This window comes from Azolla caroliniana, unplaced genomic scaffold (genome assembly GCF_043228905.1).
Source record: "Azolla caroliniana isolate FFs.n. ecotype wild unplaced genomic scaffold, voAzoCaro1.0.p SCAF_15, whole genome shotgun sequence".
Lineage (NCBI taxonomy): Eukaryota > Viridiplantae > Streptophyta > Polypodiopsida > Salviniales > Salviniaceae > Azolla > Azolla caroliniana.
Window position 1 is genome coordinate 15,813,529 of NW_028230450.1, and position 25,733 is coordinate 15,839,261.

General features: G+C 41.8%; 2 protein-coding genes across 2 annotated transcripts; one reads left to right on the forward strand and one right to left on the reverse strand.

Annotated features, from left to right (window-relative positions):
• Positions 1-4,295: 4,295 nt before the first annotated feature.
• On the forward strand, positions 4,296-5,416 carry LOC147854810 (uncharacterized). Its single transcript, XM_087331715.1, has one exon. It carries the CDS (start codon positions 4,311-4,313, stop codon positions 5,127-5,129), a length of 819 nt encoding a protein of 272 aa, XP_087187841.1. The 5' UTR covers positions 4,296-4,310; the 3' UTR covers positions 5,130-5,416.
• A 3,822-nt stretch (positions 5,417-9,238) lies between these two features.
• MSH3 (homolog of DNA mismatch repair protein MSH3) lies at positions 9,239-16,356 on the reverse strand. The gene is made up of 12 exons (XM_087331101.1): positions 14,855-16,356; positions 13,378-13,560; positions 13,106-13,270; positions 12,935-13,033; positions 12,585-12,851; positions 12,015-12,282; positions 11,814-11,941; positions 11,467-11,727; positions 11,323-11,391; positions 11,069-11,218; positions 10,425-10,985; positions 9,239-9,734 (listed from the first exon to the last, which is right to left on the reverse strand). Exons 1-12 carry the CDS (start codon positions 16,349-16,351, stop codon positions 9,399-9,401), a joined length of 3,984 nt encoding a protein of 1,327 aa, XP_087187227.1. The 5' UTR covers positions 16,352-16,356; the 3' UTR covers positions 9,239-9,398.
• Positions 16,357-25,733: the final 9,377 nt, after the last annotated feature.

Here is a 25,733-nt window from a genome sequence, read left to right on the forward strand (position 1 = left end):
TGTGGCTTCAAAAACTATTGAAAGACTTCAATGAGTTGGTCAACAAGCCGATTGTGATTTACTATGATAATCCCAACAACTAACTAGAAAAGAATCTGATGTTTCACACTCGAACCAAGCACATTGACACACACAACAACTATATCAATGAGTGGATATTAGCCAGAGACATCAACCTCCAATACTTTTGGCACAGACAAGCAAATGACCAATATTTTCACAAAGGTCTTCGATCTCAAGCCTATGCTTGTCTTACCCCACCCCCCTTATAATTTGTCTCATCATGAGTGTTAATTCCATGCTTCAAAAAGTCTTCCTACAACTTACCAAATCGAGTCAAATAAAGTGTGTCAGTCTTACTTTGTCAATTTTGGTCTCACTCTTCCTCTTCTCCATCGGCTTTATCTCATCTCTCTTTATTTTCATTGGTATTATCTATCGAGCTCTTTGTTGTGCTTATCTTCTTTCTCCATCGGGTCCTCTAGGTTCTTTCCATTTGCTTGGGCATGACTCCTTTCATTGTAGGCACGAAGAACTAGATTGTAATGTCTAGTTAGTTGTCAAGTGTAAATGTTGTTAAAGAATATTAGATATTCTTAGGATAGATTTGTATTTGGTTGGATGTCTACGATTAGACTCCACCAACTACATTTAATGCAATATCTATCTAAATCCCATTGAGTTTCATTGGGGTTTCCTTAGTTGATAAATATAGTTTTGATCTCTTTTGTGCATAAGCTCTTACCTCCCTCCCGTGTGCATTTCATTTCTCATTGTTTTCTCTTATTCCTTCTCTTGTTCACACATCCACAACATTGTTGCACACCCCGACTCTACGATAGTTGACATTCTTTATAGTACCTAAGATAATTGTGTGGTGAACAAACAAGTGAACAGACTTTATCGTCACCTCCTACAAATTCACACGTAGATTGAAGCTCATTGAATCAGAACTTGACATGAAAGATTTGTGATAATCCTCACTCGGCCGCAAATCACATATGATCTAATAAAATATTTTTTGGTTATATATAAATTATAACAACTCACAATAATCTTAGTAAGTTTGCGAGATATAATCAAGGCTAATATCCTTGCAACCCTATTATACAGAGTGGCTAGATTAGGTTTTCAAAAAGAGACAACCAATTGAAATCTTGGAGTACGATTTCCACTTCCGCCGGACCAAAACCACCCACATTAGGATTATTCGTCAATGGTTGATTGCCTTTGATGAATTCACCTTCTAAAATGATAAGTTGTGGACCGGGCGGGATATATCGGTAACGTCACCACTCTTTGATAATTCTTCAATAACAAAATTGTAACCACCTTTCCCCTCTCTACAAACTACCTTCTTTATTTTTCCTATTGTTGATGCGACACATAAACCGTGTTGTTGCTTAAATTATATTTGCTCTCTACCCTTATTTCCCCCCAACATAAATTGGATATTTTAGAACAATATTAGAGGCGAAAATAACACAAACAAGCGAAAACACAAGAACAACTCAACATGAAAGTAAAGTGCAAAGGCGTCTCTTGAAGCGAATTCTCGGATCGAATAGATATAGTTGAAGACATTTAACGTCAGAAACTCAAGAACATTGAATCATCTTACGGAGCGGAGCGAACCCAATATGGCTTCGTTGGTTCAAGTCAGTGGTGGGAGGTCCCGCTCCACAACTTCACAAGCGTAATATGCACGCGTTAAGGAGGCCATGGATGAGAGCTAACACCAGTACCACTAGTAGCGACGGGTTTCGGGGCTAGTGTCCCCTCATGTACATATGTGCATGTGTGTGTGTGTGTGTGTGTGTGTGTGTGTGTGTGTGTGTGTGTGTGTGTGTGTGTATGGATGTACGTACATTCGAGATTGGTGTCCCCTCGTGTATGTGCATATGTGCATACGTACGTATGTGTGTCTATGTATGTATGTATGTATGTATGTATGTATGTATGTATGTTATGTTATGTTATGTTATGTTATGTTATGTTATGCTATGTTATGTTATGTTATGCTATGCTATGCTATGCTATGCTATGCTATGCTATGCTATGCTATGCTATGCTATGCTATGCTATGCTATGCTATGTTATGTTATGTTATGTTATGTTATGTTATGTTATGTTATGCTATGCTATGTTATGCTATGCTATGCTATGCTATGTTATGTTTTTTTTTTTTTTTTTTAAAAAGATATCCTGTCATTAGTATAGTCATTTTACAAGATTCAAAGTTCTATGTAATTGGGGGGGGAAACAACCATTTCGGAGGTTGATAATGCCAATAAGGAGTACCACAGTTGGCTGTCATGAATGGAGAAGGTTTCCATATAGTGATAAACTCATGCCGTTGAGCAATCTTAGCATCAGAGTCACCAATAATACCATCCCATTGTCCCTTCAAAGTATGCACTATGTCTAACCAAATATTTGAGACCAATTCGGCCGGTGGTGTTTTCAGTTGTTGGAAAATAAGAGAGCACCTAGTCTTCCAAATATGATATATAGTGGTACTACTCAATATCTCCCATACTGGTTGGACTTCCTTTCGTATTCCTGTAAACTGTAGTGACAACAATGGTACTTTATGTACTCTTCCAAAATTAGTGCAAAATCCATGGTCCATTGATTCGTTATCATAATGAAATACATCACGGACAAGAGATGTCCAAACCACCATACCCCAAGTGAAAACCAACGGGGAGAAATAATTAGCAAAAATTCTAAGGAGACGTTGCCATATCAATTGAGACTCAATACATTCCCATAAGCAATGTTTTTGAGTTTCCATTTGTAAACGACATCGTGCGCAAGTAGACTCTACTCCCATCCTATGCAGCCATGTGCCAACTGGCAAGGCTCGATGTACAAGCAACCACTGTACATGCAATATTTGGTGTGGCTGTTTTCTAGCCCATAACACTACCCAAAAATTTGCCAGGAATTGGGGAGTAATACCTTGTTGATTCCAAAATTGAAAAGCAGCCGGTGTCACATCTCGTATATCTGAAAGCACATGTCTTCCTAACTGTACAGAATATTGGAAAAAATTAAATTTGTTACCCGTAAAAGGGTCTGTCCACTGATAATCCATTGGGTCCCATTCTAATCTGAAAACCGGTATTTTAGCCAACACCCACAACTTCCAATGTGCCTTTATTTCCCCAATCATTGGGTCAATGTACCATTTCCGGTCAGCATATCCGATGATTCTTATCTTGTGTTCCATAGCATAAGGGTAATCTATCCTCATTTCCCCGGATTGTGTCAATTGGTTTGCTTCATCCACCTCAAAGGATCGGTAGGTCTTATCATCTGAATATCCTTTAACAGCCAAGAGTACTTCCAATCTTGAAAAGACCCCAACCCATCTGTGATTAGAGTTATTGGGTGGAATAGGAAATCTACTCATAGCCTCTTGAATTTGTTGGTACATTATTTGTCCCCCATGCATACTACCTAGGATTTCTTTTTGTTCTTCCCATGACCTTGATAAAAAACGTTGCCATGTCTGAACAGTTTTTGCAGGACCTTCTGCCATTTTTCCCCATGATAACCATTGTCTAGAACCCAACAGCGAACCATCTGATGTTGTAAACAACGGATTCCAAACTATCCTTTGTCTAATATACTCAATATAATGATTGGGCTTAGGTTTATTGCGAAGCAAACCAGGTAATACTTGTTTCCATGCCGAAAATACTGTTCTAATAAACCTGTCTTCCCACTTGTTAGCTGCAGGTACTCTGAAATTTTCCCTAAATATCCAGTTTACATCCTTAAACCAAGGGGCACCTAATCGAGGAAAGCAGTCTGAACAGCGGTCGAGTAATAGTATTTTTATGTTATGTTATGTTATGTTATGTTATGTTATGTTATGTTATGCTATGCTATGCTATGTTATGCTATGCTATGTTATGTTATGTTATGTTATGCTATGCTATGCTATGTTATGTTATGTTATGCTATGCTATGCTATGCTATGCTATGTTATGTTATGTTATGTTATGCTATGCTATGCTATGTTATGTTATGTTATGTTATGTTATGCTATGCTATGTTATGTTATGTTATGGTATGTTATGTTAGGTTATGTTATGTGTTATGTTATGGCATCATGGAAAGAAAAATCTTTATGTGGATGGGGGGGAGGGCCTTATCCTAATGAGAAAGATATTTCTTTTTTTTTTGAGGGTTTTAGGGCTCTTTTTCTAGGGTTAGGGTTAGGGTTAGGGTTTAGTGCGTGGAAAGAAGAGCCTTCTTCTTCTTCTTCTTTTTTCTCTCTTTTTCTGATCAGAAATAATATGTACTCAGACCTCATTTCTTCTTCTGTCTCCCCTCCTCCTCCTGCCTTCTCTGCCATGAGGTCCCTCACCGCCATCGCTAACCTCGCCTCCTGCAGCAAAGCTTCTTCTTCCCCTTCCTCTTCTTCTGCTTCTTCTGCCCTGCGGATGAGACTCTCTTCTCCTTCTTCTTCTTCTTCTTCTTCTTCTTCTTCTTCTTCTTCTTCTTTCCTCGGTAGCTCAGCTCGCCTGCAGTCTGCCGTTTCTGCCGATCATCCCCGCCTCAAACAGGTACCACCATTCCCTTCTGGTCTTCCCCTCCCTTCCCCTCCCCTTTCTTCTTCTTCTTCTTCTTCCTCCGCTAGGTCGGTTAGGATTATGGCGATGACCTCTTCCTACGACTCTTCCTCGAGGCCACCGCGAAGGAATTACAGGAGGGAGCCAAGGCCTTCTGTGTCAGAGCTCGACCTCGAAGAGGAAGTGGCACGCATTGATATGGACCCAGCCAAAATGATGCAACCTACCGATCCGAATGCTCTGAAAGCTGTGATCAAAGAGGTTATGCCGGTAGGATACTTTGTAGATCTCCCCACAGGCCGCGTAGGTTACCTGCCTGCTCAAGACTTAGGGTTTTCAGGTGGTCTTGCCGTCCTCCAGAGGCTTTTCAAGGAAGGCCAGGAGATATATGTGAGGATCGTGTGCAGGGGTGGTGCTGGAAGGGAGATTATCTCATGCAAGAAGCCTGAGTTTGCACCTCCGAGCGAGCAGAAGACGATCGAGAGCATGCGGCTCCACTTTGAGAACGAGAAGAAGAATCAAGGGCGACCTCGACGCCGATGATGAGAGCTATGTCATGCACAAGGCCCGGCTTTGGTGGTGCAGGAGTGAGTTGTTTCTTGTGAGGGCCAATAGAGGAAGGATGAAGACTGAATGAACGAAGGATATGGCGTGCAAGGTGTGATCATTTTTGTGTTCCTGAAGAACTGCTACTTTTTTATTATTTCTTCTTGCTCTCTCTCTGGGGTATTGCCGTATGTGATTGTTAGGTCTAAACTTATATTCTCCTGTGCTGTAATGGATTCTACTTACTCTATATTATATGCAGATATAGTCTCTTTGATCTTGTCTATGTGTGTGGAGGTGTTTTCGTTTCCTGTTAGTAATCATTTTGCTTATGTAGTAACAACCTTCTCTTTTGAATGAATGTAGTGTTTTTGTTCATGTTCTTGCTAATGTTCATCTTGTTCTATGCGTAAAACATTGTTGTAGTAGGAGCTTGTTCACTATATAATGATCTGGTTTCATCATGGGGTCATGTGGCTATATGGGGCTAATCTTCATGAGTGGTTGGTAATAAGTCTCATGAGGGTTCAAAGTCAATGAAATTATCCTGGTAAGTAGTGATTATGATACTAATGACAATGAATATTTGCCGAACAATGGTAATGAATGGAGGGACGAATCCTCAATGAGTGATAAATAATAAGTCTTCTGAGGATTAAAAGTCAGTAAAATTATACTCTGGAAGTAATGATCACGAGAATAATGACAAAATGGGATTCAAGAAAGCAAGCCTTATATATATGTGTGGCAGATGGTGTGGTGATGCTTCTTGTATGTTGATCTAGAGTTTACATATCTAAATATGGGACCAGTTTATGCACATATGCTGCTTATCTGGTTGGATCTATATTTTAAATTGTTGCTCATTTTAGCAATTCGTTTGTTAATGTAATGAATCTTTCCATGTTACTGATGTATAGAATGGATGTTGGGATTTCTTTCATTCTTATCTAATTGAAAATATTATATGCAACAAATCGGCATTGTTCTAGTCTTGTGGCTATGTAACTGACTGCACATGGGAGGTGCTATGTGATCAGTCCTTTCTGTTCTCTATTGTGCCCGTGGAACTGATCTGATGTAGTTCTTAATTATATTGTTGCATAATTCTTAAAGAGTACAGACTTGAAATAGAAATGTTGAATTGTGAGCGCTGTGTGCCATTGAATGAAAACATCTGTTCAATTCTCCTGCTTTTTCTTCATATATGGAATAAGTGATGTGAAAATTGTGGTGTATTTAGGTGTGTTCACAAAATCAGACTAATGATTGGTAAGGACTGAGATGTGAATTTAGTCAACAGAGGTAGAGTTGGTTGGTATTGTGACATCCTAAAATGGCCTTTTACTGGTGCATTTCATCAGTGTTGATACTCCGATTTCATGCTAGAGACTTTGAAGGTAAGCCTGGTAACTCATTTAAGCAATGGTGCCATATTTCTTTGCTAGATTGTATGAAACTCATCAGAATTCTTACCTAGTATTTGTCATGTTCATGAGGTTAGGTATTATTATTGAGATGCAAATCAAGAATTGATTGAGAAACTATATATATGATCATGTCAATTGCCCATGTCTTTTAGCATAAATGCACAATATGGTGTTTGGATCTCACTGTGCGTTGTCTTATAATTCTACCTAGGCAGAGTGGAGTACTATGCGCCACTGTTAATGGACTCACTTCAATCATCTCCCTTGCCAAATCAACTTGTTGGAGATTTCCACTTAGTCCATTGTCATTTGCTATTGTTACACATCCTTTACTAGCAGATGGCAAGTGATGGTTATATTTTGGGTGTACTAGCAAAGGCTAGTTGACAACTCTTTTATGTTTTCAGAAGCCTTCAAACAAAAGGTTGGAAGGGGTTTCAAGTGCAGAATATTAATTTGTTGGAGCTTCGAAAGTTTCACCTTATGTCTTTTACAAGGTTGAAATTAGAATGTTTGGGATGGGAATGGGTCCAATGATTGACCCTTCCCATCTTTTGGCATTTGATGTATCCAATAGGAATCGATGTTGTGAATGCCTAACTAATGTAGTGGATTAGGAGTAGGTTGAGGGAAAGTAAGAGAGAGAATTTAGGATGGAGTTCTTGCGCAACATTGTCTTCACACATTGGAAATAGTTAGTATGATTCTCAATATGCCTTTGCTCACTTGTGCCCGTGAGCAAGTGTCGCTTTGCAGAAATGTCTCTCCATAGAGATGTCTCTAAGAGGCGAGTTCGCATGATCACCATCGAAAATGCCATGAACTCAATTCATGATATTCGGCATTGTGAATTCGGCTTATGTAATTGTCATCACATGGTAGTCCTTGTGAGCCTCGTAATTGAGACCATGGTGGTCCTTATCACAAATCAATTACACGTATTGTGTTCTCAAGGTGGGGCTGCATATGCATTTTCTCATAGATTGTGTTTGTCGACGAAGGGGATTTGCAAAGTGTGGTATTCATGAATTGAGCTCGGGTAATTGTCCTTTCGGTTTGCAATCGGTGGTCTCACATTCATCGGCTACTCTACATATTCATGTCATCGTGTGTTTGCCTACTAGTGCGCTTGCGAAAGAAATGTTGGCATGGACTCATGGACTCGTGGCACGAAGTGAAGTGCTTGTGAGAGCAATGGTGTATGCAGCAAAGAGAGCATTTGGAAAGATGAATGTCTTGTGTGGATGGAAGTAGATTGCAACTAATTGCAATTAGCCATGGAGAAATTGGGGAGGTGTTTCATGCCTTTAAATTGAAATGCCCAAAATAGATATCTATTGTGTATTCTTTGGAATACGAAAAAAAACAGCCTAATTGGGCTGAGAAAATGTTATTCTTTGGTTGCATTCCACCCGTCGTACGATTAGGTGGGCTATGTTGGTGGAAATTTGTTTTAATTACACATCAATTCGTAACAATGTACTAGAACTCGAGAAGTTTTTGAAACACGTCACATTTATTATTCATAAAATATATCTAAAGAAACATAACAAACTACCTACATACTGCAATACTTGGTTTTTATGATGGTCTTCGAAACATCCGTGCGTGCAATCTCAAGATAATAGCTATATCATGTATCTCTCAATGACTTCAGATTGCTTGTGGGTTTAGCTTTACGACACAGCTCACACACTTGCATAATTCTCACTTTTTATCAAGCACTAGCAAATTTCTCATGATGTCATTCACACTTTTTATTTTCATTGTCAGATCTTTTATGCCACAATTTAAAAAAACCATTTATATTTTTAGATGATTTATTGGCAACTTACTATTTGATGGCTTTCCATTTTTTGATGCAAATTATTTTGTGCTAATTTTCCTTTCTTAACATCACTACTACAATATTAATAATCTTGTAAATTTGGTGACCTATTCGTCCTCAAGATGCCAAAGAGGTAGATATGATACTTCCACAATAAAAACTTGGCACATTTATTGGAATTCATGTCGACAACTAGAAATTGATTGGGGTCGAGATGTTACTTATATTGGATGTCGAGGTAGAATAAGCAAGCAATGAAAGAACCAACGATGAGATGGAATGAATGATGGAACAGACAAGTTTTTCTTTGATTTGATTTGGTATCATATCTACCTCTTTGGCATTTTGAGGACGAAGAACAAAAGAAAATAGAGTGAAATGATGAAAGCAATAAAGAAGAAGAGAAAGAGAAGCTGAAGATTGAGGAAGTATAAGAGAGGACAGTAGAAACGAAGAAAAGATAGTATGGAAGAAGCAAATAGAGAAGGGGGAGAAGAAGACATAAAACAAGACGAAAATGGAAGAGACGAGGATAGCAATAAAGATGCTAAAGGGGCTATATTGCATTTATTCAGCCCTTACTCTGTGGCTCACACCATCATGGTTTACTCCCTATTTATATTCACTCAAGGATTCAAGTATTTAACTACTATTTGGATACATTTAGACCTCTCTGATGCACATGACACAGATAGGACAAGACATTAGTCACATTAAATACCGGATACACATTCCATCTGCATCCAAAATGTGTTAGGCCAACATCATATGAAACGTAAATGACAGACAGATGATCAGAACTGGAATATATCATGTCAACTTCGTAATGTTTCTGTATGCACAATGCCTTCACAATCATAGCTATCTATGTTCTCAATTGATTGCATGAGCCTTTACAGATGAGGAGGTTCCTAAATCTATTGTGGATAGAAAGGGCCTAATTATTGCCCTTGAAGTGAAGGATACCCTAACAATTAATTTGCAATACAAAAATGGGTAAGATCTTTTTCATAGGCTGCACTTCACAAGTGCTTGTACCATCTTCAGAGTAGGCAAAGCTTCCTCCCTTGGGGAGTTTAAAGCTGAAAAAACTGATGTAAACAGCTCCGAAACTTTAGCAACATCAAGAACATTTCCATTTCCATTTTCTTGAAGTCCACATTCTCTGTTTGTTGTGTCATTCGTCAAACTATCACCATTCTCTTCCGCATGATTTCCATTGTTGTAAATCTTTACAGGTGCGTTCATTAGAATTCCATTCTTCCGTTGTAGAGTTCGGGATTTTACTTCCTTTTCAAGCCTTGCAGCCATGATCGATGCTTTCATTATACATGTTTCAGGAATCTGCACATATCAGTGCTCTCTCTCTCTCTCTCTCTCTCTCTCTCTCTCTCTCTCTCTCTCTCTCTCTCTCTCTCTCTCTCTCTATATATATATATATATATATATACACACACACACATAGATTGACATTCACATTCATGGGGTTCCCAAACGAATGCATGAAAAGCATTTGTTAAAAAAAAAGGGAGTTCATAAACTCTCTCCTTTTTTGTTTCCTAGATATAAAAAAAGGGGATAATAAAAAAGGGACTTGACACTAATAAGTTTTTATAATAAATGTAAAAGTATTCGTTTTATTTTTAATAAATAAATAAAATAAAATAAAGGTTCAATAATTCCCCACTTTTTATTCTCCCAAATTTTATGAACATTTTTATGAAAACATTAAAAATGGGACTTCACACTAATCATATTTCTATAATAAATATAAAAACATTGGTTTCTTAAATAAATAAATAAATAAAATAAAGGTTCATAAACTCCCCCTTTTTTTATATGACACTATAAAGGAGACTTAATACTAACCATATTTTGCAAAACGAATGGTTTTATAACATTCTTAGGGCCATTTCATATTCTTGAATATTGTGAATATCACGCATGTGGCAATCTATATATATATATCCACATACACTGTAAATTTTTACTACCAATCTAGAGTCCTTTTTTATGGAATATAAAAAAAAGTACCTCTGCAAGCCTTGCCACATGCAAACCAAAGCTTCTGTTGGCTATTCCTTTAACAAGCTTGTAAAGGAATGTGATTCTTTGTGCAGCTTCAGATGTCTCATTCTCCCCGGTAAAATTGCTAATAACTGCAGAAGCACCATTATCCTTATCTGACAACTGTTCGCACATCACTTCAGATGCTTCCATTGAATGTGAATGAGATAACTTGTCAACCAAATATGAAACGTGATATGCACCCATCTCACAAGGGTATCTCTCTCTTAATTCTGCCAGTCTTGGATAGTGAGTAACAAATAACGTGAGACACTTGATATCCTTCAACAGATAATTTAGGGTTGCATATGCTATTGCTACACCATCATGTGTACTGGTTCCTCTACCAAGTTCATCCATAATCACTAAAGAAAGGGGCGTGGCATTTCGAAGAATACTTGAGGCTTCACTTAATTCCTCTAGAAAGGTGCTTGAACCACGCTGAATATTGTCAGATGCACCCATTCTTGTGTATATAGCATCAAATGCATGAAGTTTCACGAAACCAGCAGGAACATATGATCCAACCTGGACAAGAACGGTTTAGGTCAAGCATTCCCAGTCAAAATTTCTAAATAATTTATCTCAACTCAAATCTGCTTACACATTACCTGAGCCATTATGGCTATTAAGGCTACTTGGCGTATGTAGCAACTTTTACCACCCATATTTGGGCCAGTGATGATCTGACAATGTTCATTATCAGCATGCAAATATGTATCATTAGGCACAAACCCTTCCTGCAGAGAAGCTTCGAGAACCTATTCCAAATTTATGACAAACATTTCACAGATGTCAAATTTCAAGAATATTGTCAGATTTCATTGTAGTATCATGTCATGTAAAAGCTTAGATAGATTCGTACAGGATGCCGACCACCTTCAATGATCAACTGTGCAGACTCCTGTCCTACAAAACTGGGTTGAGTGTATCCCTGCAATTCCAAGCATGAGAACAATCTTACAATAAGACAGCACAGAATAAATGAATGAACTACTTCGTACATAACCTGATTTCGTGAAACAATTGCAAGCGAATAGAGACAATCAAGAGCTGCAAGAGCATGAACTGTAGTACGAAAATCCACATAATACATAGAAAAATCTCCAAGGAAAGAGTCCCATGCTTTGTTGCATTCCACAGTAAGTTCTTCTTTTGCAAGTGCAAGGATATCCAATGCTTGTAGCACCTCAGGAGCATGATAGCGATTTGTCTTCTTTGTGCTGCAGACCTTGATCCAATCTTGTGGAACACGTTGGGCTACCGGTACCTTAACAACATGAAAAATATTCATCGAGCATTTTGATAATCAATGTCACAATAAAGTAGACAATAATGTGAATACAAATAGTGTACCTCAATCAAATGAGTAGTACCAGATACACTCAAATACTGCAAGTTTGGCATTTTTAGTAACTTCTGATATCGAGGGAGCAAGCAATTTAGGCACTGCTCTGCTGATTCAACTGCAGCTTTGCATTTTTCTACCTATAAAAACAGTACTCTTGAAGAATAAATTAGAGTAAAAGTAAATTTTTTATAATGGTATTCAAAAACCTACCATTGGAAATTTACCAGTGTCAGAGATTAATAGGTTGTGTTTATCTCCACAATGTGCTGCTTCTTTGTTCAAGGAAGATAGCAATCTAGATGCATGCTCACTCACAACTGAAGATGATGCTGCCGCCAGCAATCTCTTTATAAGTGGTGCCTTATATATCCCATTGCCTTCATTATGACACTCAGCAATTCCATCATCATTCTCTACACAAATCTGCTGAAGCTGTATCACCGCTGTAAGCAATGCTTGCATTACAGAGACAAACTGCATATAGAAGACAAAATGGTGAATAATACATATGAATTCTCATTTGCAATCAGTAAAGCGATTTGTCTTCTTTCTAATTCAAAACTAAGAAGATAATCATCTAATTCACAACTAAGAAAGTAACTATCAAATTCACAACTAAGAAGATAACTATCTAATTGAAAGTAACTACCAAATTCACAACTAAGAAGATAACTATCTAATTCACAACTAAGAAGATAACTATCCAATTCACAATTAAGAAGATAACTATCCAATTCACAACTAAGAAGATATTCTGAGGAGGATACAGGTTTCACCTCTGCGGAGTTTGCTGTACGATGAAATATCCTTGTGATTCCACGCTCAATATCAGGAACCTTCTTCAACGCCATCAATACCACACCTAGCAAAGCTTTTGAGTTTGACCCTCTGCTCAAAGAACCAAGAGAACCACCACCCCTCCCACTACCCGGAAAGGACCCCTTGTTCTGATTTTCTCCAATGCTTCCCATGGTATCCACAATTTCAGATACAGCATCAAGACGATCTGATATAAGTGATTGATCACGTAATGGGTGGATCAACTGAATGCCAAATAATACAGATAAGATCCTTGAATGAATTCAAAACTCCAGACTATCACATGTTGGTTCTCAAGAAAGATTACCCAATGATGGAACAACCGTGCACCAAAGGACGTATGTGTATGATCCATCAGCCACAGAAGTGATCCCTTCAGAGTTCCATCTGCATTATTTTGCAATATCTACAACATTGAAGTCTTTAGCTTAAAAGTATATATTTTCCCACATTTGGCCCATCAAATTTGAAGCCATACCTCAAGTTGCTGTAATGTGTTAGAAGAGAGACTCATTTCAGAAGTACTCGCAAAAGGTCGAAATGTAGCACCAAGTCTAAGAATCCTCTCTAAACCAAACTGTCTCAAGTACCTTAGGGCCAAGGCAAGAGCCTGTATTACTAGTTCTGGCATTGCCAAGATTGCCTGTCAAAGACCAGAATAATGTCCAACATAGAAAAGAATCAAATATAGTACAAAGTTGTCTCTAATGATTTGCACTTAAGTTGAGATATTATGCCTATGTTGCTTACTTCAATGCCTTCATCAAATCTTCCTTTCATTTGACAGCCTTCAGATTCTTCATCTTCAGGTTTATTACTTGTATCACCCCCATAAAACTCAAGGACCTCTGACATTGCAACATTTCCCAAAGTGTCACGAGGAACTCTCTCTATTCGTGCATTTGAGCAGGATCCAGAGAAGTCCAAAAGAAGCTACATGTTTAAACAAGTAGACCAGAAATCGATCAGACCGTATTAGGGTTATCAAATTCAATGCTTATATCTATTACCAGTTTCATTCAGTCACTCTTCTAGTTTTCTAGCCAGGCCTGTTGAATGGCTTGCAAAGCCTTGTACTGAAATCTTGTTTTTTGTTAAAAGCACACAATCTACATGAAATAAGTGATGATTAGCCAAAACACCCATTAAAGTAGATAAAAGCATATGTATGCAACCAATGTGGTTGGTAGAGCCGAATCTCAGACTATATCTCTGATTTTACAGCATGATCTTCAAATACAGCAATATCACTTCCCTTAACTAAGGTCAGATACAAGTGTTCCTCTCAATAGCTTCATCTACACTGTTGTGGACAATAGCAGAAACTACCTGCATCATCTTCAATTCCCACTGGGCCCTAGCTGACGATATAATAGAAAGACACAGTTATAAGTATAACCACACTATTCATGTACACGTTCTCCTGAAATGACCTATTTCTACAGTGAGAGTATAGCCGCATGTTTCTTCTGAACTCCTAATGTTAACAAGTAGAAAGATTCCTGTATAAAGCAGGACACCATGACGCAGAAAGGCTTCCATTACCACACTGATGATAAACTATTGAGGAATTTGAAACACATTTCATTCTTAATAGAGAATAGATCATGTATTATTTACAAGAAGAGGCGGATAGAGGAAAAAACAAGGTTCACCGAGGGTTACATCCAAGCCGAATCAATTCAAATGTGAGGATCTTTCATGTAATTAATGGCATTTCCATGTAGATTGTAGCTCAAAAGTATGAATGTTAAATGTCACGTATTAACAAGCAACTAAGTAATGGTACATGTGTGGAAACCATTTAACTGTATCGGGAGAGGGCCATCTTTATTTCATGGAAGGTTTTACCTTAGAGGATGTATGTCTTGCTTGGATGTGAAAATGCTCTTCGTCATCCCATGGACCAAAATTCTTTTTCTTTGACAAGGATTTCTATGTTGTGTGTTCTTGTGAACAAATGACATATAAGGTTGTAATAATTAGTACACTGTAGTCCACGATGGAAAATTTTAGTAATATGGAATTCCATCTGATGTCACACATCCAGATATTATCTTCTCTGCTACAAATATTATTGTTTGTGCCTGTATACAGCTTTTTCTTTTAGCACAGATGCATTGAGTTGTCTATCGGGTAAGAGAAAGCATATCCTAACAATAATGCATTTCAAGTTTAACCATCTAAACCAAAGATTGCACTCTTATAAGTCAAGCATTTCAATCACCTTCTCTGTCGAAGACATCAACGGTGAAGCAAGGAGAAGCTCAGCAGGAGAACAAGCAAGAAGGTGAGCTTCCAGCTCCGTCCGGGTCACCGTATCTTTAAACTGTCCAAACATAATATCACCAGTAGCAGTTTCCACAGCTACAACACCAATGGTGCTATCATAAGCTCCTTTTGAAACTGACTTCGCATCGATTTCTTCACTATTCTTCATTCCTTGTTTGTTTGATTTTAAATCCTCTACTTGTTCAGCAATACACATGAGGTAATTGCTAAATCTACCTTTTGTTGTTGATGAATCGCCACCAAGGTCAGCTGCCGCCTCAAGAGTGGCACGGCTATATAATGCTGATAAACCTCTTGTGAAAGGTCCAACCTTATTCCCTCCATGAGCTTTAATAGCAGCAGTTTCGGTTTGTCTCACTACCCCTACCTTGTATCCAGCCTCTACAAGTCTTCTCACATGAACATGCAATCGAAAAGTTGGAATACTTGCAGTGATGAAATTGTGGGCATTGTATGCAAATACTCCTAAAACCCTAGCAGCTACTTCCGCATCTTCCCCAAACATCCTATATTTATACCCTACTTCTATCATGAGAAGAATACCTTTATGTTTTGCTTTTAACTCAACAACTTGTTGCTCCAAAGGAGTATATTGTTGGTCCTTATGAGGAGGCTTATTAAATGGCTTTGACCCTTGCGAAGGCTCACAGTCCATGGAAGTTAAGAGCTTTTCAACAAATTTCTTATGCCGAGAGTGGTCTATTGGTGAACTTTCTAAAGGACCGTTTGTTTCTCTTATTGTTTTAGATGTATGGAAAGAGACGATTCCGGTTTCTTCGAAATGACTTGCCGAGAGATCCTTGTGTGCCTTAGGTGAGGTTTCTGATGGATGATCTTTGCTTTCTATTTGAGATGTATGCATTGAAACCAACCTAGTTTCTGGTGAGAGCTCTTTTGGCATCGCCATATCATATTTTCCTTGCTTTCTCTTTCTTCTATAGGTCAAACTCTCCTGCCTTTCTTCATCACTTTTGCTATGATACAGATTACCTTGTCCTGTACCTTTCCTTTCTTCGTCTCCTTTACCTTCTCCTTCTTCTTCGTCTTCCTCTTCTTCTTCTTCTTCTTCTTCATTTGGAAGAGGTCGCTTTCGAAGCCTGCATGAGCGCTCTTCTTCATTCCTTTTCTTCACAGGAGACGGCGATGAAATCTCTCTCTCCGAATCCTGGGGCGGAGGAGGAGAAGAGGAGGAGGAGGAGGAGGAGGACCTTCGTTTTCCTGGTCGTCGTGGTCTTGTCGTGAGGGGAGGCCACTGCACTAATGGAGGAGGAGGGGTCCTCTGCAGAGGAGGAGGAGACGAAGAAGAAGGTAGTACAGTTCCTGTAGCTTTGGGAGAGAAGAATCGAGAGATGACTTGCTGTTTCTGAGTCTGCTTCCCCTTCTCCTTCTCCTTCTCCTTCTCCTTCTGCTTCTGCTTCTGCATCATCACCATCGCCACCAATTTGGCGCCAATTTTAGTTCTAATTTATATATATGTATGTATACATACTGTATACATATGCTGTATATACATAAATATATACATACACTAACTGTAGAAGGGGTTTTTGGGTTGTAGAAGGGGTTTTTGGGTTAAAGAGTCTTCTTCTTCTTGCTTCTTGCTTCTTAGCTATATGGGTTCTATGCCCTGGTGTGAGGCACCCCCCTTGCAGGCTGGCCATAGGAGAGATGTCCACCCGGGCACATCCTCCGCAGGCACTGCAAAGCCGATGAATCAAGTTTGCTCAATGATATATATGCCCATCAATGCTCCGAAATGAGCTCAGTGTCGCCTATTATAGCTTCTGCTCTCGTGTGTGTGTGTGTGTGTTGTCTGTTGTAGCTTCTACTCGTGCATGAGTTTGTGTGTGTGTGTGTGTGTGTGTGTTGCCTGTTGTAGCTTCTACTCGTGCACGAGTTTGTGTGTGTGTGTGTGTGTGTGTGTTGCCTGTTGTAGCTTCTACTCATGCGTGAGTGTGTGTGTGGGAACAACGATTATGATGGGCTTCATCGAGCATTGACGTCATGTATTGTCTAAGCGGAAGTGGTTTATTATTTTCGAGAGGAATTGTGTGAACGTAAGTGTTTGCGGAAGCGTAAACCAGAGAACTACACAGAGAGAGAGAGAGACAGACAGACAGAGAGAGCAGAACATGATTTCAAAATTATATCAAAACTTTGTACACACATTGTGCTAAGTAGCACTATTTATACAAGTCCTCTTGGGACTGATAGAAGTACCATGTACTTCAATGCTCACACGAGCATCTGACACTTACTACGAGATTATAGCTACCTAGTAGTCTATCCTATGCTAGGCTTCCGATTGGACTTCCGGTTACGGATTGCACCTGGCCTCCACTGCTTGCCGGTTCGGTTGCTCACCGTAATACCAATTCGTTTCGCCCGATCCGTCTCGCTTACCGGCTCCGGCTTATTCAGCCGATCCGGCTCCAGTTGAGCTTGCCGCTCAACACTCCCCCTCAAGCTCAACCTGAGGTGGGGTCGTAGTGTCGACCTCTGTGGCAGTCAGTTCTTCCAACCGACTTCTCCTGGCGTCACTCCGCCTTGCTCGCGCTCCTCGTCCGGTCCGGTCCGGTTTGTCGCGACCCCTTTGGTTCTGCGCGCCTCGACCCTCTCGGTCGGCATGTCTGCTCAATAGGCCCATCTCAACACTCACGTTGTTGTGACTCCGGCGCTTGCTGATCCGTCGGTTCTCCCACGATGGCATCGACTTCCGCTGTGTCTGTGTCCCCTTGGCCTTCAGACGATCCGACTCGTCCAGATCCATCTGTTGATCCGAGTCAGTTGTCTCCGACTCATTCCAACTCTTGTCCGAATCGGTACACTCCGGTTCGACTTCCGGCTTCAGGCCTCTCACCACATCGGACCACTTCCGAGTCTTGGCCTTCTCCATGCTTCCCTCAGCTTCTTCAGCCGGTGAACCGAAATCGAATTCTTCATTCGACTCCGCATCATGGTCAGTACCGTCGTGATGACCTCCGCACAGCATGCACTTCTCTTCCTGAGTGCACAGCTCTTCTTCACAGCCGCTTGCTCCGACCTGTTCGGATGTGTCGACTTCCTTCGTCGACTCGGCTTCCTTCATCTTCTTGTCTCCTCTTCTTCCGGCTCTCCTCTTACTGACGGGTTCAACAGTTTTGTGGCCTTTGCCCGTTTCGGTAGAGACTTTGCCCTTGCTTCTACCCCCTCAAGTGCGGCACGTCGAGATGTTGAATACCAAGCATGTCGGTAAAGTGCTGCAACTTGTCCGATCCGAGCGGCTTGGTGAAGATGTCGGCAACTTGCCGATCTGTATGAACATAGCGTAGGTCAACTTCACCGCTCAGGACCCGCTCACGCACGAAGTGGTAGTGCACCTCGATGTGCTTTGTGCGAGCATGGAACACAGGGTTCCTGGTGACCTGCAGGCTGCTCATGTTGTCGCAGTAAATCGGGATCGAGGTCGGTACCTCGATCCGCAAGTCTCGCAGCAGTCGCCGAAGCCAGATGGCTTCACAAGTGGCAACGGTAGCGGCCCGGTACTCAACCTCGGTGCTTGACAAAGCCACTGTGGGCTGCTTCTTGCTGCTCCACGCAACAGCCGTGCTACCTATGGAGAACATGTATCCGGAAGTGGAGCGGCGATCAGATGCATCGTCGGCCCAGTTAGCATCTGTGTAACCGACAAGCTCTTCGGGTATACCTCGCCGGTATAGCAGTCCCCGGTCCTTAGTGCCGCTGACATACCGTAATATTCGTTGCGCACACTGAAGGTGCTCCACGGTCGGCTTCTACATGAACTGACTTACCATGCCGACCGGATAGCTGATGTCGGGTCGAGTGATGGTTAAGTAGATCAGGCTTCCGACCACCTGTCGGAACCGTTTCTCATTGCAGGCCAGTCCGGAGTTGGGTCGGAGCTTCTGGTTCCGGTCCAGGGGTGTGGAGACAGGTCGACAATCCGTCATGCCGAACTTATACAGCATATTCAACACATAATGTCGTTGTGAGAGCAATATGTCGTTGGGGGTCCGGATCACTTCGATCCCAAGAAAATAATGAAGGTCCCCCAAGTCCTTCATTTCGAATGCGTCCGACAACTGGGACTTAACGCGGTTGATTTCGAGAAGACCCGGTCCGGTGATGACTAAATCATCCACATACAAGAGTATACATACCGGACCGTCAGAGCCTTGCCAGATGAACAACGAAGAGTCCGACTTAGAGACAGCAAACCCCAGCTTACGCAACTGGTGCGTGATCTTCGCGTTCCAGGCTCGGGGGGCTTGCTTCAAGCCGTAAAGCGACTTCTTTAGTTGGCATACCGCTGACTTGTTCATCTCTTATTGAAATCCGGGGGGCTGAGTCATAAAGACTTCTTCTTCAAGCTCTCCTTGAAGGAAGGCGTTCTTCACATCCATCTGGTGAAGATGCCACCCCCTTGCCGCATCAACCGCCAGTACCACACGAATCGTCGTCATCTTCGCCACAGGAGAGAAGGTCTCGTCGTAGTCGATTCCGTGGGTCTGCGCGTATCCCTTCACCACTAACCGGGCTTTGTACCGGTTAACAGAACCGTCGGCGTTGTACTTGACCTTGTACACCCACTTGCATCCGATCAATTTACAGTGACGGGGAGGATCACCTAGGTCCCAAGTTTCGTTGGCATCGAGTGCCCGCATTTCTTCGTCCATAGCGGCACGCCAATTTGCGTTCTTTGCCGCTTCTGCGTAGCTCTCCGGCTCACACACTTCTGTCACCTTAGTCATGTACGCATAATGATGCGCCATGTATTCATTGTACCCATACCGCATGACTGGATCCTTCTGGCGGGTTGATCGGCGCAACGCACCGTCACCTGATTTGCGGCCCTTCTTGGCCAGCTCGGTCTTCGTTGCCGAAGATCCGCCTTTCTCCTTTCCGGAGTCGGATACGCACCGATCCGACTCATCGTTGCCGGTTTCGAATTCCGGCATCTTCCTCTTCCCCTTCTCTTTGCGCGTGAACCGTTTCCTCGGTTCCTTGCGCAGGGAGAGCACGGCAGAGTCTCCACCACTTGCTGTCTCTTCATCCGACTGGTCCAACCGACTCAGTCGCTCGTTCGGTCCACTCAACCGTAACGATTCCGGACTCTCATCTTGAGTCCCGGCTTCATCATCCTCTGCCAGGGTTGATTCAGGCTCACTGGCCTGATCTTCCGGCATTGGGTCAGGATCGGAAGTCGGAGTCGGTACGGAGTACCAGGATGCCGATTCATCGAACTCGACATCCCGGCTAACTCGGACTTCCTTCGTTCGGGGGTTATAGCACTTATACCCCTTTTGCTCTTGAGCATAGCCGACTAGGATGCATTTTTCCGATTTTGCATCCAGCTTTCTCCGCTTCTGATCCGGCACATGCACATACGCTATGCTGCCGAATATCCGAAGGTGTCTTAAGTTCGGCTTGCCCGAAATACAGCTCATGAGCTGACACCTTGTCACCAATGCGGTTTTGTATGTAGACGGCCATCCGGACCGCCTCCGCCCAGTAGAACCGGGGCATGCTCTTCTCCTCCAGTATTGCCCTTGCCGCTTCGACGAGTGTCCGGTTCTTCCTTTCGGCCACACCGTTTTGCTCCGGTGTGTATCTGTAGCTGAACTCTCGCCGAATTCCCTTCTGCTGCAGATAACTAGTGAATTGGCCGGAAAAATATTCCTTTCCGCCATCCAACCGAAGGCATTTGATCTTTGTCTCCGATTCCCGTTCCACCATCTTCTGGAAGCTTCGGAAACAGTCAAAGACTTCGCTCTTCCGCTCAATGAGGTAGATCCAAGTATGTCGAGTATAGTCATCGATGAAGGAGACAAAGTACCGGCTCCCGCCAAGGCTTACACTTTGTGCCGGTACCCACACATCCGAATGGATGAGATCAAGCTTGTTATGGCTCCGCTTCCGTTCGGTGGGGAATGGAAGCCAGTGTTGCTTCCCAAGTTGGAAGCCTTCACAAATTTCGGCTCTCCGGCCGCTGAACTTCGGCAAACTGACAACGACTTGTTTCGTTTGCAGGTCTTGAAGCCTCCGGTAGTTGACGTGGCCTATCCGCTTGTGCCACAGGTCGATGTCCGACTCGACCTTCTGTCGATTCACGAACAGAGCGGTGCCAAAGTCATTGGTGTTGAGGATAAACATTCTCCCGTCTCTGTGCCCTTGCGCAATGACTACGCCCTCATCCTCAATGAAGCACCCGAGGTGCGTAAACCGCATCTGCATCTCCTGGTCGACAATCTGACTGACGGACACCAGGTTCTTCGTGATTGTCGGAACGTGTAATACGTTCATCAGCTTCCCTTTCTGTCCGACGTGGCTTAGAGGGACTTCTCCGACGTGCACGATTGGGTGAGGAGTGTCGTCTCCGGTTTCGACTACTCCTGGTTGATCCGGTTTCTCCAGAAAGGAGAACCACTCTTTGTGGCTCGTCATGTGGTTCGACGCGCCGGAATCAACATACCACACTTCCTCCGTTTTGGAAGTGGTCTTCTTCATTGAGTTTGCCTTGTGATTCATCACCAAGGTTGGCCCCTTACCGGCCTTTCCGGTTCCGGATCCTCCTGATCTATTTGCGTAGTGCGAGTTTTGTCGACCACCCTTACCGGTCTTGTTGGATCCGGATTTGTCCGAATCGGCACGCTTTCTCCAGCACACGCTTTCCTTGTGGCCTTTTTTGCCACAGTACCAGCATTCCGTAGCGGATTTGTCTTGTCGGCCTCCGGCACCGCCTTGACTCCCCCTGCTTGTGGAAGTCCCAGAACTGCTGTCGGCACACTCATAGTGCCTTCGTTCCTGCTCTTGCCGGCCGCCTCCATTGCGTGCCGACCCACGTCTTCCACCACGCCCACGGAGCCGATCCGTTCCCGTGTACAGCATTTGGCTGTCCGGGGATGCACTGGTAGATGCACCGGCATGGTTCTCCTCTACAAGGAGCATTGACTGTAAGTCAAAGAATGAGGGGGTATTCTCCCTTGTACACACCGCAGTCCGGAACACTCCGAACTTGGATGCCAGGCCTCCGAGACATACCTGCACCATCTCGTCTTCCTCTACGGTAACATTGATAGAGGCGAGCGAGTCGCAGATTTCCTTTATCCGGCCCGTGTAGTCTGCCACGGACATGTTCTTCTGTCGAACATTGCTCAACTCCCGTCTGAGTTGCAGCTTCCGGGCAGTGGTGCTTGCGGCGAAAACCTTTTTCAGGTTCCCCCAAGCATCCTTCGGTGTCTTGGCGTCACGGATGTGGCTGAGCAGCTGATCGCTGACACTGGACGCGAAGCAGTACATCACCCTGCTTGCCGCCTGTTCCCATACCGGGAAGTCCTTGTGTGCCGAGTCGGGCGCCGCATCATTCGCTCCTTCGACATAACTCCAGTACCCGTGTCCAAGCAGGTACTGGTGCATCTTGTAAGACCAGGATGCGTAGTTGCTCCTGTCGAGCTTCTCCACCGGGAGCGACGTAGCCATGCCTCTATCCATGTCTTCTACTGTGTCTGTTTTCGACTTGTTAGGGTTTTCTTCTCAAGAGTAAATGTCTGCAGCAGAGGTTCTCAACCCTCGCGCTCTGATACCATGTGAACGTAAGTGTTTGCGGAAGCGTAAACCAGAGAACAACACACACACACACAAAGAGAGACAGAGACAGAGAGAGCAGAACACGATTTCAAAATTATATCAAAACTCTGTACACACACTGTGCTAAGTAGCACTATTTATACAAGTCCTCTTGGGACTGACAGAAGTACCATGTACTTCAATGCTCACACGAGCATCTGACACTTACTACAAGACTATAGCTACCTAGTAGTCTATCCTATGCTAGGCTTCTGATTGGACTTCCGGTTACGGATTGCACCCGGCCTCCACTGCTTGCCGGTTCGGTTGCTCACCGTAATACCGATCCGTTTCGCCCAATCCGTCTCGCTTACCGGCTCCGGCTTATTCAGCCGATCCGGCTCCGGTTGAGCTTGCCGCTCAACAAATTGGAAAGATTCGGTTGTCGCCTTGGTTGTTTATGTTGGAGAATCAAACTCATAAATTTGAGAGAACCCAAGTTCGATCGTCACCATGGGCTACGCCCTAACTTATGTTGAAGGTTTTGGTGGATTTGCCTAAATCTGGTACAAAATATATCTAAACTCTCTTTGCGTCTTGAGATTGACTTCTTGGACGCAAAGCTATGTGGGAATAACCTCCCTCTCTCTCACTCTCCACCAAGCACGCATCTTGGAAATACATCAAGAAATGTAGTTCAAAGAAAAATTGGTGTAGAGCAAGGATGCCTACTCTCACCAACTCTATTTGGTTTATGCATTGATGAAATTGAAGAAATGGTTTCCAAGTTTGTAAATGAAGAAGGCATTAAAGAAGTTGTCATTGGGAATGTAGTCATCATGCTTTTGTTATATGCGGATGATGTAGTGCTTTTTGCAAATACTTTGGGAGATGCACAAAATCTTATGAAGGCATTGGAAATTTTTGACATACATACTAAATTAAGCGATGTGTTGAAAGCTTCAAACATCTTGGCCTTTAAGTTCCTTCAAATGATAAATGGAATGAATGTGCTACACACCAATTAGAGGAGAGGAAGGGAGCATATTATGCACTTAAGGACATGTGTAATCATGGACATATTAAGTGTTTGTTCCTCAAGAAATATCATTTCAACACTTCAATAACACTGGTTTTTCTCTATGGGGTGGTAGCATCCCTATATCTACTTGGAAAGAGTTTGAAAATATCCAAAAGCTTTTTCTTATAAAGTTTTGTCAAGTTAAGAAACAAATGTCGTATATCCTCCTTCTCCTTGAGATGGGATGACTTCCCACTGAGATCATGGCCATGGAAAGGGTTGTTGAATACATGTTTAAGGTTCAAAAAATTAGTTCACATTGACTTTCTAGAATCACATGGGAAGCAAGCAAAAAGGTCCAAAAGGCACATAAAAGCAAATTTTTGTGCTCCGATTGGATGCAATATATGGGAAAATGGTTTGGTAGATGGGATGCAACACACTTGTTTCATGATGCATCACTAGATTCCTCTGTAAATGAGCCATTTTTGCAATGTTATCTATCATGACATGGGACAAATGTGGAGGCTCGTGCTTCACACATTATACTATACATGTTGTATCTATTTCCATGCGACTTAACTCACATGCATTGGGATGAGAATCAGGGCATTGATGCCCAAGTAATGAGAGTGGTCAACTATGCACACTTTTCCCTAAACAATTTCAAGAGTCTAAGTATCACACTTTGATACAATGTTATGCCTTTGATCATATTTGATCATGCTTTCCACACATCTTTGACCAAACCCAATCCTTGCACGAATTTCTCTCTCAATTATAATGTGCAATCTCGATTGCAACATTCATTGGTAAAGTCCTTGAACATCAAGAGTGGCCACTCACTTTCACATGTTCACGTGTATTACATGAAATGTAATAGTTTTTGTCTCATGGGTCATATTTGACCTTTGAAGACGATAATAGAATCTATCTATAGATCTATATATCTATCTATCTCTATAAATATGTACCACATCACTAGATGTTCTTGATGAATAGGTTGAGCTTACGACTCTCTCATAACGCAAATTGAGCTTACCGAAATGAGAGGCAACCATTCGAGCTCTTTATGTTTTTATTATTCATTCATAACACAATTTGAATGTCTTTAAATAAAGTCAAAGTTAACAATACATGTATGCACCACCTCACTAAACGCAATTGATGAATATAGAGGTGGAGATTCGACCAACCTCAGTCCGATCCAGACTAATAGAGGAAGTGTTCAAATTAATGAGGATATTCTTCAAGCTTATAGGAACAATAACTTCCTATTGTGGAATTTTCTCCACACATATGTTGATTGGATATAGTCCTTTATATTGATGTATTATTTTCGTCACGAGCCTCGAGCGATGTTAACTATCTAAAGGATATGCAAACATATATTTCATATTGCACAAGACAATTTACAATTGCTTGGAACTTGGGACAAAGCATGACTTTATGTGAGCGAGCATTGACAATCTTGTGTGTTTAACCCTAGAAGGCTAGACATATGGTATTTATATTTTAATCTCTTAAGACTTTGTCTATTGGCAAGTGTTCGGCCATAGCCAAGGGCAAGTATTAAAGTGAAGAAGAGAATGAGAAGAGGAAAATTCAGGGAAATTGACAATGTATTAACAATGAGAACAAAGGTTACAAGCATATGCCAAAGACTTGTGTTAAAGTAGAATGGTTCATCAATACTCGGATACATGCATGGTTGCCACCTCGTAGGCACACATGATCACCACTTTGTCATTCATGCAAGAATGACACTTGAGGATCATGTGTTAGCCCATGCGAGGTGACGACATTTCATAATATTGCATATGTATCCTAATGATTTAATGAAAGTTATAAAAAAATAACATGTACAATATAATCTATCCTAGTGGTTGAGGTTACATATATTATTTGAAGAGATCACAAATTCAAATCTCTATTACAAGTTTGGAGTTTTGGTATATGTTCATAACAATAAGTGTGCTAAATTAGGATTGCCTTGTTCAATTCGAAAATATTTAATTCAATCATTCTCATAATTGTGTAGTGCCTAGACTATACACAAAATTGGTTACAGTAGGTGGTAATCACCTTCATTTATCACTACGACACCTAGATTTTGAGTTTGGGATTATGTGTGTGTATTATGATATAATTAAAGTGAAGACCACGAAGTCATGTGACAAGTTAGATTATCAATTTAAGTCCTTTATCAAATTGTGATTTGTTTCCC

Excerpts from the sequence above, each read along its gene's own strand:
- MSH3 (XM_087331101.1), bottom strand. The coding sequence starts at position 16,351 with ATGGTGATGATGCAGAAGCAGAAGCAGAAGGAGAAGGAGAAGGAGAAG. Across the intron at positions 13,034-13,105 it reads ACACATTACAGCAACTTGAG|ATATTGCAAAATAATGCAGA; the intron begins GTATGGCTTCAA and ends TCAATGTTGTAG. Across the intron at positions 11,392-11,466 it reads CAATTGTTTCACGAAATCAG|GGATACACTCAACCCAGTTT; the intron begins GTTATGTACGAA and ends TTGGAATTGCAG.
- LOC147854810 (XM_087331715.1), top strand. The coding sequence starts at position 4,311 with ATGTACTCAGACCTCATTTCTTCTTCTGTCTCCCCTCCTCCTCCTGCC.